Source organism: Astatotilapia calliptera, chromosome 11 (assembly GCF_964374335.1).
Source record: "Astatotilapia calliptera chromosome 11, fAstCal68.1, whole genome shotgun sequence".
Classification (NCBI taxonomy): domain Eukaryota; kingdom Metazoa; phylum Chordata; class Actinopteri; order Cichliformes; family Cichlidae; genus Astatotilapia; species Astatotilapia calliptera.
The window spans coordinates 12,599,816-12,611,051 of record NC_137432.1 but is presented as its reverse complement, the minus strand read 5'-3'; the positions used below and the strand labels follow the sequence as shown (position 1 = coordinate 12,611,051).

Here is an 11,236-nt window from a genome sequence, read left to right as displayed (position 1 = left end):
CTCAACGATCCAGCGAAGACTAGTGCAGACTCGCCATCTAAGTAGTGCAGTAATCAGCTGGGATCAGCGGCCGGTGTGGTGATGAGCAGGTGTGTGGGCCAGCAGCGGGAGCCCGCAGTGAGCATCGCCGTGGCGAGAGAGAGAGAGAGTGAGAGAGAGAGGGCGAGAGAGCAAACAAACCACAAACATATTGCCCAATAGAGGATTGACCAGCGGGGCACAGGGACCATGACAGGATTATGCAGAAAAAGTAGAATTGGGCTGAAAGATCTATCGCTTTATTACCTATTCAGGTTGTAAATCGTGTTTTTAAAAAGTAACTAAGAAACTAAGTAATTAATTACTTTTGAAAATGAGTAATCAGTAAAGTAACGGGATTACTTTTTTGGGGAAGTAATCAGTAATTAGTTACTGATTACTTTTTTCAAGTAACTTGACCAGCACTGCCTGCCACTGAAGGAGGTGTTCAGTGCTGTCTGTCAGGAGTTGCTGAGTGGATGTGGAGAAGAGGACTCAAACGCAGAACTCACGGTGAGGATTCAGGGTGTTTATTGTGAGGGACGAATGACGAAAACAGGAGATGGCTGACTGACTGAATAACTGGACTGAATGAATGGCTGACTGATCTGAACTGAAAGGCAAACATGTGGCATAGATAGCAGTGACAACATCACATGAACATCACATGAACATCAATGACGCGACCAAGACCAGGAGAGAACTGAGGACTTAAATACACTGGCTGAATAATGACTGATAGGTGACAGGTGAGTGAGCAGCTGAACATAATTGAACTAAAGATTCATGGAATAAGAACTGGAACATAATGCACACAGAGTAACGCTAACACAAAACAGGAAGTGGAACATACAGAGGATAAACAGATGAACAGAAAATACTGGGTCAATGACTGGGTCAACTGTCAGGGTCTCCTGCATGGGATGGGGGATGTTGTCCACAGCTTAGCTACCATTCTCCTGTCATTCAGCACCTTCACAGGGTCCAGAGAGCATCCTAGAACACAGCTGGCCCTCCTGATCAGCCTGTTCAGTCTCTTCCTGTCCCCAGCAGAGATGCTGCCGCCCCAGTAGATCACACCGTAAAAGAGGCCACCCACCACAGAGTCATAGGCCATGTCCACAATAATACTTTTTTTTTTGAAAACACATCTTTTTCTCTCCGTTTTGGCCTTCTGTCCACACTGAGACAGCGATTTTTGTCAAGGAAAACAGAGCTTTTTGAAAATGCTCTCCAAAGCGGATACATTTGAAAGTGGATACATTTCGCTGCATAGTGTAGACTGCGTAAACGGAGACTTTTCAAAACGATGACGCATTTTATTCATATGATGCAGTCATGTGACCAGTTATACTAAGATAGCGGAGGGCATTATACAGCAGTTGTATAGCTTTTCTTCAAATTCTTTAATTCTCAACCCTTTTGCAACTTTGTACTTTTATGTTACTTGCAGCAACAACTCCACCTCATTGTCAGTCCATTTAAAAAACACGGTGCTTTTCTACAACATTTTGCTGCGAGGTTTCAAATAGCCAGAAAGTAAATATGGGGCAGACAGGGCAGTCTTATGTTTCACCCATGTGCAATACAGGAACACAGTAGTTTCGATTGTTTCAGTGTGGATGAACAACTGTTTGGAAACGCTCGAAAACAATAGAAAATGCCGTTATTTAATTTTATCCGGGCTAGTGTAGACGTAGCCATAGAAGGTCTTCAGGAGTTGACCCTTCACTCTGAAAGACCTGAATCTCCACAGCAGGTACAGCCTGTTCTGCCATTTCGTGTTGAGGGCATCTGAATTACGAGTCCAGTCCAGTTTATTGTTCAGATAAACACCAAGGTACCTGTAGCTATCCACAGCCTCAATATCCATACCTTGAATGTTAAGTGGTTGCAGTGGAGGATGTTTGTGCCTGCGGAAGTCTACCACCAGCTCCTTGGTTTTACTGGTGTTGATCTGGAGGTAGTTCTGCTGGCACTAGTCCACAAAGACTTGGGTCAGTTCTCTGTACTGCCTGTCATCCCCATCAATGTTGAGGGCGACAATTGCAGAGTCATCAGAGAACTTCTGAAGGAAGCACTGGGTGGAGTTTTGGGAGAAGTCTGCAGTGTAGATGGTGAAAAGCAACGGAGCCTGAACCGTTCCCTGTGGGGGCCCCGTACTGCAGACAACCCTGTCCGACACACAGCCCTGAATTCTTGCGTACTGTGGTCGGTCGGTGAGGTAGTCCAGTATCCATGATGTGAGGTCATGGTCCACTCCTAAGTTCTCCAGCTTGTCCTTCAGGACCGTGGGAAGAATGGTGTTGAAGGCATTGGAGAAATCAAAGAGTATGATTCTCACAATGCTCCCACTGGTCCACAAGTGAGAGAGGGAACGATGTAGGAGGTGATTGACGGCATCATCCACTCCAATGCCAGGTTGGTAGGCAAACTGAAGTGGGTCCAGTGATGATCTCACCAGGGTCCGAAGCTGAGCCAGCACCAGCCGCTCCAGGGTCTTCATCAGGTGGGGAGTCAGAGCCACTGGCCTGTAGCTGTTGAGAGCATTTAGACCTGCACACATGGTCATGTCAACCTGCTGAAGTTCAAAGTGAGCATCATAATGGGGAAGAAATTCAGTTTAATTTCTGTTTACCATAACGTGGTTGTTTGTGCAGAGGGGCTGTTCTGAATGTTTCAGGAACTACTGCACTATCTATTCAACCATCTTTAGTGTTTACAGAGAATAGTCCAAAATAGAAACGATATCCAGTGAGTTGCAGTTCTCTGGTTGAAAATGTCGTGTTGATGGAGAAGACCCAGACTTCTGACACAGACAGCTGGCACGAATGCACCAGTACCTCAAATAACAACTCGGTATGACCAAAGTATGCAGAAGAGCATCTCTGAATGCACAACTCTTCAAATCTTGCAGTAGATGTGCTACAGCAACAGAAGACGACATTGGATGCAACGCTGTCAGATAAGAGTATGGGTAATGGCTTATTTGAAGAGTTTCAGTCAGGTTTCAGAGCTCATCACAGCACAGAAACAGCTTTAGTGAAAGTTACAAATGATCTTCTTATGGCCTCTGACAGTGGACTCATCTCTGTGCTTGTCCTGCTAGACCTCAGTGCAGCATTCGATACTGTTGACCATAATGTTGTATTAGAGCGATTAGAACATGCTGTAGGTATTACAGGTACTGCACTGCAGTGGTTTGTATCATATCTATCTAATAGACTCCAATTTTTTCATGTAAATGGAGAGTCCTCTTCACACACTGAGGTTAATTATGGAGTTCCACAGGGTTCAGTGCTAGGACCAATTCTGTTTACATTATACATGCTTCCCTTAGGCAGTATCATCAGAAGACATAGTGTACATTTTCACTGCTATGCTGATGACACTCAGCTCTATCTATCTATGAAGCCAGACAACACACACCAATTAGTTAAACTGCAGGAATGTCTTAAAGACATAAAGACCTGGATGGCCGCTAACTTTCTGCTTCTTAATTCAGATAAAACTGAGGTTATTGTACTCGGCCCTGAAAATCTTAGACATATGGTATCTAACCAGATTGGATGGCATTACTTTGGCCTCCAGTAACACTGTGAAGAACCTTGGAGTCATTTTTGACCAGGACATGTCCTTCAACGCACATATAAAACAAATATGTAAGACTGCTTTCTTCCATTTGCGCAACATCTTTAAAGTTAGAAATATCCTGTCTCAGAGTGATGCTGAAAAACTAGTTCATGCATTTATTACTTTTAGGCTGGACTACTGTAATTCATTATTATCAGGATGTCCTACAGACTCCCTGAAAAGCCTTCAATTAATCCAAAATGCTGCAGCAAGAGTACTGACAGGGGCTAGAAAGAGAGAGCATATTTCTCCTGTTTTGGCTTCCCTCCATTGGCTTCCTGTTAAATCCAGAATTGAATTCAAAATCCTGCTCCTCACATACAAGGTCTTAAATAATCAGGCCCCATCTTATCTTAATGACATTGTAGTACCATATTAGATACCATATTAGGTACCATATTAGAGCACTTCGCTCTCGCTCTGCAGGCCTACTTGTTGTTCCTAGAGTATTTAAAAGTAGAATGGGAGGGAGAGCCTTCAGTTTTCAGGCCCCTTTTCTGTGGAACCAGCTTCCAGTTTGGATTCGGGAGACAGACACTATCTCTACTTTTAAGATTAGGCTTAAAACTTTCCTTTTTGCTAAAGCATATAGTTAGGGCTGGACCAGGTGACCCTGAATCCTCCCTTAGTTATGCCGCAATAGGGATAGGCTGTTGGGGGATTCCCATCATACATTGAGTTTTTCCTTTCCAGTCACCTTTCTCACTCACTATGCGTTAATAGACCTCTCTGCAATTAATCATACCTGTTATTAATCTCTGTTACATATGATTGTTGGGTTTTTCTCTGTATCTATTATGTATTTACTATTGTATGATCTACTGTACAATATAAAGCGCCTTAAGGTGACTGTTGTTGTGATTTGGTGCTATATAAATAAAATTGAATTGAATTAAATTGAAATTCTGGTTCCATGCTGACGTGATAGCATCGTGCAGTTGTTGTAGATTTGGTGGCAGCACATTCATAAAGACAAACTTCCAGTTCAGCCACATCCCAAAGCTGGTCTGGTGGATTTAGGCTGTGGTGGCTGTGGAAGCCTTTTGAGCACATTGAGCTTGTCATGTAAATATAATAGTGTGAGGTTATTTGAACTCACGCATGGTGGGTGTTCCTGCTGGAATCAACCATTAGAAGATTAAAACATTAGAGTGATGAAGAGTTGCATATAGTCAACAGCAAAACTCAGGATGCTCAGCTGGTGCTTAATAAACCATGGTGAGGCAAAACACACAGAGTCTGTGTGAAAGTTACTGCATATATGTTCAGTGCAGACAGATATATAGTGCATATGGTTATATTGGTATACATGTCATCAAAAAGTCCCCCCGCCCCCCCCCCCCCCCCCCCTTTCGTGTTACTCTTCACTATATCTATCAAAACAGGACCCAATATAATTATTCTTTAAAGAAAATGAATGTGCAGCCACCAAATCTACAGCAGCTGCATGATGCTATCACATCAACATGAACCAAAATAACTGAGGAGTGTTTGCAGCACCTGTTGAAAGTTAAAGTGGTTCCAACACAGTATTAGTGAGGCATAATGGCTAAAGTCTCCTGTTAGTACAAAGTATATAATATGTAGCAGTGGTGTACATTAATGAGTCCAAGAAGAAAAACAAATAAAAATAGTAACAATAGCAATAAAAATAAACTTTCTGTCACTTTTGGCAAAAACCAGCAGTCATTTAGTCAAAGTAGAAATTTCTGTCACCATTTGCTGTGTTGTGCTTTGAACCATTTTCTGTCAGTCTAGATTTCAAGCAGACTCCTGATAAAGATCAGACTTGGGGACGTACAGGAAGCAACACCTTTTTTTTCTCTTTCTGTTCTCATCATTAGCGGACTGCAGAACTTTTGATAGTTAGTTCATTTCTGCATACCTAAAGGGATCACATCAGTAAATGGGGAAAGGGAGCCTTGAAGTGTAATTCCTGACTTGACCTGGTTGGAAGAGCCTTCACTGAGATATCACAATGTCAGGTAATTATCTTTCAACATTAATCCACAATTTAGACTATTTAAAGTGTCATGTTTTACAGAGCTCTTGGAAATTTACTTGGGTTATAAAGTGTAGTGTTCAAAGCTGCACGCATTGTCACAGAGATCTAAAACCAAATACTGTGACTGAAACTATGTCAAAGCTACTTCATGATTTCTAATTTCATCTTTAATCTAGAGATCTTATTTTTACTGTTGTTTTTTTAATAGTAGTTAAAAACAACACAACACTGCCACAATGCCTTAATACAACTTTTACAAGTGCTGTTATCTCCATCCATGTATCTGTTATTTTCAGAATAATAATGGTAATATTGTAAAATCATTGTAATAGTGTTAAAACCTTTCATCACATCCAAAACAATGCTTACATTAAAAATTACAATAACACAGATAAACAAACCCAATAGTTGATCGTAGGTTTATTATGGAATACCATCCTCGTCTAATAATTTTAATCCCAACAAAACCAGTTATCAGATTTGTTACAATAATGGTGCAGGTTTAAATCATAGACTTTGTGAAGAAGATTTTAATCCTATTTTTTAAAAAGAAGCATTTTATGGATTAACGATGTTCCCAAGAGGGAGTACCAATGAGCACCAATAGGTGGCAAAATCAGCCCCACTGTCAACTCCCTGGGGGGCCAAACCAGCAGATGTGAATGGATTATTTGTGGTGCTCATAGCAAAGGAAAACCTCCTTTAAAACAGAAACATGTCATCAGCAATAGGTTGGAAATTCAGGCTGCACTTGATAAGGGTTGAAACGGCATTACGAAACCAAACCTAACACTTTGATGCAATGAGCAATATAGTAAATCTTTCTCTCTCTTTCTGCAGAAGAAAACACCACAATCTATGATTACCCAGATTACCATGAGAACGACACAGGCTTTTCTCCTACCAACCTAAGTGATGTAAAGGACTTTAACAAAGTGTTTCTCACCACTCTCTACAGTTTGGTTTTCATCCTGGGATTCATAGGTAGGTGTGTCCTCTTGTGTGTATGCTGTGGAGATTATGGATTGTTTCTACACATTGCACAGACCTCCTTTTCTGGGAATTTCTAACTTGCTGACTTTTACCTATGTATGTAGGTGTGTGTATGTGAGACACGCAGATGGAACGGGAAAGAGAGAATGTTGTTCAACATGTAACAGTGTGGCAGGTAGGGCTGGGCCATATCATACCGTTCACGGTAATACCGGTATAATGTTGGGCAATGATAAGAAAATGAAATATCACAATAGAATTTGGGTAAAACGCGCATGTGCAGTGCCTTTGTTTTTATATGCACATGGCGGAAAAAGCATGGCAGCGATGGAGAATGACAAGGGCAAAAGCTGATCTAAGGAGCTTGGAAAGAAAAGCGTCTGGACTTCTTTGAGTTGCTTGAAAACGTTTCACCTCTCATCCGATAAGCTTCTTTATTTCTAAGGGTCAAATGGTGGAGAGTGCCAGATTTAAAACCACTGGGAGTTTCCCCCCAAAGAGGGACAAAGGACCCCCTGATGATCCTCTACCTATTCACATGAGCCAAGGTGTGAAAGCGGGTGTGGGTCACAATCAGCCAGGGTTTCGGGTGAGTTCATTGTGAAACCTGGCCCCACCCTATCATGTGATTTCCTGAGGTCAGATGGCCCAGGATGTGAGTGGGCATTAAGGCGTCTGGGAAGGGATCTCAAAACTGGATTATAGATGGCAGACAGTTGGTGTCGTAAACCACCGCCTCTGTTCAAAGATGGTCGCTCACAGTGGACGTAAATCAGAGGTCCCCAACCCTCGGACCGGTACCGGTCCGTGAGTCGTTTGGTACCGGGCCGCGAGAGTTGAGGCTCAGGTGTGAAATGTATAATTTTCAGGGTTTTTATTGGTTTTCAGCGTTATTTTGTCATCGTTTTTATCGTTAACTTGGTTTTTCTGGGTCTTTTCATGTGTGTTATGAATAAATTTTCTTTTTTTCGGTACCGGTACTAGTTTTATTTTGTTGTATTTATCCGCGACACCTTAAAGGCCGGTCCATGAAAATATTGTCAGGCATAAACCGGTCCGTGGCGCAAAAAAGGTTGGGGACCGCTGACGTAAATGACTTCTTTCACTCCTCTTTCAAACCATCTGTCCTCTCTGTCCAAAATGTGAACATTGGCATCCTCGAAAGAGTGACCTTTGTCCTTTAGATGCAGATGGACAGCTGAGTCTTGTCCCGTGGAGGTGGCTCTTCTATGTTGTGCCATGCCCTTGTGAAGTGGCTGTTTGGTCTCTCCGATGTAGAGGTCTGGGCATTCCTTGCTGCACTGTACAGCATATACCACGTTGTTAAGTTTGTTTGCTCCTTAGACTACGATGACCTGGATGACTGAGAACCTTCACAGCAAAAGCGGATCGTTGAATGAAACAGTTGAACCAATTGGTTTGTAAAAATGCTGCAACTTCAGTGGTGTGGAACTGGTTTAGCGTTCGTCTGTCAGATACACAACAAAGCACTATTTCTGCTAGAGCATGCTAGCGGACCGTCGTTATTACCATGTTTTTCGGAAAATACGGCGCGCTTAAAATCAATCCTTGGATTTTTATAAAAATCGACAGTGCCCGTGTGCCTTATGTATGAATTCTGGTTGTGTTTACTGACCTCGAAATGATTTTATGTACACGGCGCTCGAAAATCTGTCAAATGTTTTAGTACAACTTTGCTAAGCTACGAACCCGCACCGCTTGATGGATTGTCGGAGCATCACGGCTACCGTAGGCAGGCGCCTTGCGGAGTGATACGTACTGTGTTTCAACATAATATTACAGTATTGTGTGTGTATAACCTCTTTTTAAGTTTTGTGGATATTATACATGGTTATGCTGAGGATATGTCGGTCAATTTCCACTGGAAATGCCTTTTGATTAAACTGTCAGCAAGGAATTTGCATTTGCACTGTTAAATTTTTATATAACTTTAATGCACATAAAAAACAGCTGCTTGTTTAAGTGAAAATAAATTGATGGGGGTTTTTGCACTAATGAAGTTGTGGAGTTGTAAAGTATTTTGTCTAGTGTCAATTATATCGTCAGTTATATCGGTATTGCAAATTTTCAAATGTATTGATAGGTTTGTAGCTTAAACCTATTCACTGGAACGTTGAAGACAATGTAATTACACAGCAAAGCAAGACACGAGTAGGCAAAGTTCTTCATGTTTCTCGTGCACGGGAGAGAACCGGACAAGCGCCGTTCCTTCGCTTGACCCCAGTTGCTCTCGTCCGCTCCCCCGTAACACTGCTTTTATTGAGGTTACATGAATATACATAGGTTCATTAACATATGACGTCTACATAGAAACAAAGAGTACCTTGCCTGTGTGTGTGTGTGTGTGTGTGTGTGTGTGGGGTCAGAGTATGACCCCATGAAGACTTCCCTAAACCTGCTGGTCTGGAAGTCCAGCAGTTTATCTAAACAAAGGGCACTTAGCCTAAAACAGATATAGATACATTTATCCTACCATAAAACAATAAGAAAAGGTACGACCTCTCCCATCCTCCCAGAGTGTGGGTCTTAATGCCAGAGCACTCTGGAATGCACACTATGTCTCTGCAGACTACTAAGGATCAAACCTCTATCAATCTACAACTAATTATAAAACTCTAAGCCTACATAAGTAGATATTTCTAAGCATAAATGATAATCAACAATACAAATCCAACATGTATATCGTGATAAATATTTTTGGTCATATCGCCCTGCTCTACTGACAGGTACATATATTATGTCTTTTCCCCCAAAGGTAACGGGCTAGTGGTGTGTGTCCTGGTGAAGCATCGCAATCAGAGCAACCTGACAGACATCTGCCTCTTCAACCTGGCTCTCTCTGACCTCCTCTTCGTCTTCACGCTGCCTTTCTACTCTCACAACGCCAGGGTCGGTCAGTGGGCTTTTGGAGACTTCATGTGCCGTTTGATCTCCGGGTCTCACCACATTGGCTTCTTCAGCAGCATCTTCTTCATGGTTGTCATGACGCTGGAGCGCTACATGATCATCGTGCACGCTCACAGGGTTGCACGTTATCGCACAAAGAGGGTTTCCATCATTCTGACCGTGCTCGTTTGGATGCTGAGCTTGTTTGTGTCTCTGCCGGATTTTATCTTCATAAAGGCAATAGGACAGGAATCCCATAGGGTGGAGTGTGACTATCCCGAGGAGAGCAAAGTCTGGGAGCGTTACAGCCTGTTCACCATAAATGTGCTGGGTCTCATCATTCCTTTGTTGTTGATGGTAGGTTGCTACTCCACGATCATTCCCACGCTGTTGAGCATGAGGACCGCAAAGAAGCACCGCATCGTCAAGCTGATCATCTGCATAGTGCTTGCATTTTTCTTACTATGGGCTCCATATAACATTTCCCTTTTCCTGGAGTTTCTTCAGAAAAGAGGAATAATCCCTGATGATGAAACCTGGTACAAAAATATAAGGCTGTCAAAAACAGTGACCGAGGCCTTAGCTTACACTCACTGCTGTCTGAACCCCATCATTTATGCTTTTGTGGGAGAGAAGTTTATGAGACGAGCCTTGCAGCTGCTGAAAAAGTTGATGCCTGGTTACAGCAGAGATCTGACAGACAGCTCATTCAGGAGGAGCTCAGTTATGTCCAGGGGCTCTGAAGTCACCTCTGCTTCTTTTAAACTATAGAAGGTGGAGGGCAGTTGTAATTGTTTTTGTCATGAATGTTTTAGTGTTCAGTTTCAGTGTTTTTCCTGTTAGTTTTGTTTGTTTGTCACTTTGCCACATAGCACCAGTGTTTTTCACCAGTGTCTCTCCTTTAAAGTTTGTCTGTACACCTTTAGATCCTGCTAATGTTGTTATGGCCATAAGATTTCAAATGTGTTATAAACGACACTATTCTGTTACCATAGCCATATGTTTTAGAGAATCTCACGTCTTTTCCAAACTCTGTGCAATGCCCTTTCTTCTTCTGCTCAGGCTTAATGAAACTTGCTTAAACTGAACCTTTTGTTTACAACAGTATTTGCAACAATCTGTTAGTTTGTTTTTTGTCACACATCTTTAATGAGCTTGTGGAAAAGTGGTTTATTCAAATGTATGGAATTCTGAAGTTGGGTTTTAGAATAACTTTTGAAAAAAATGCTTTATGCCAGCATTTATAATGGAATTGGATTGGAAACAAACTTTCCAGTGTTGGTTTTTGTCTCACTTTTTAATACACACACACACACACACACACACACACACACACACACACACACACACACACACACACACACACACACAAATATATAGTGCCCCATATAATATACAGTGGACTGACCTACTTTTGCTACCTTTTACTTTTACATTGTAAGTAAATTCCTTTCTTTTGCCTCAGTAACTTTGACTCCCATTTCAGATGGGTTTTTGGTTTTGGTTTTTTGTACCGTACTGTTTTCCAGGTATTGATCTTATGCATGCTTATGTTTTGTTATGATACTTGTACTTGTACTTTCACTGTTCATGAATCAAGGCTGGCATCCACTCGTCTCTTGTCCTCATTTTGTATCAGAATTTTCTTAAGTGAAAACATTTTACTGCAGATCTTGAATT

At 41.9% G+C, this 11,236-nt stretch overlaps 1 protein-coding gene across 2 annotated transcripts; it reads left to right on the top strand.

Annotated features, from left to right (window-relative positions):
• Window positions 1–418: 418 nt before the first annotated feature.
• LOC113032583 (C-C chemokine receptor type 1-like) lies at window positions 419–11,167 on the top strand. 2 transcript variants are annotated; one of them, XM_080307806.1, is made up of 3 exons: window positions 419–531; window positions 6,497–6,640; window positions 9,426–11,167. In XM_080307806.1, exons 1-3 carry the CDS (start codon window positions 498–500, stop codon window positions 10,325–10,327), a joined length of 1,080 nt encoding a protein of 359 aa, XP_080163932.1. In that variant the 5' UTR covers window positions 419–497; the 3' UTR covers window positions 10,328–11,167. The 2 variants fall into 2 exon arrangements, with proteins under 2 accessions (XP_080163932.1, XP_080163933.1); XM_080307807.1 differs by lacking the exon at window positions 419–531 and adding an exon at window positions 5,526–5,636.
• Window positions 11,168–11,236: the final 69 nt, after the last annotated feature.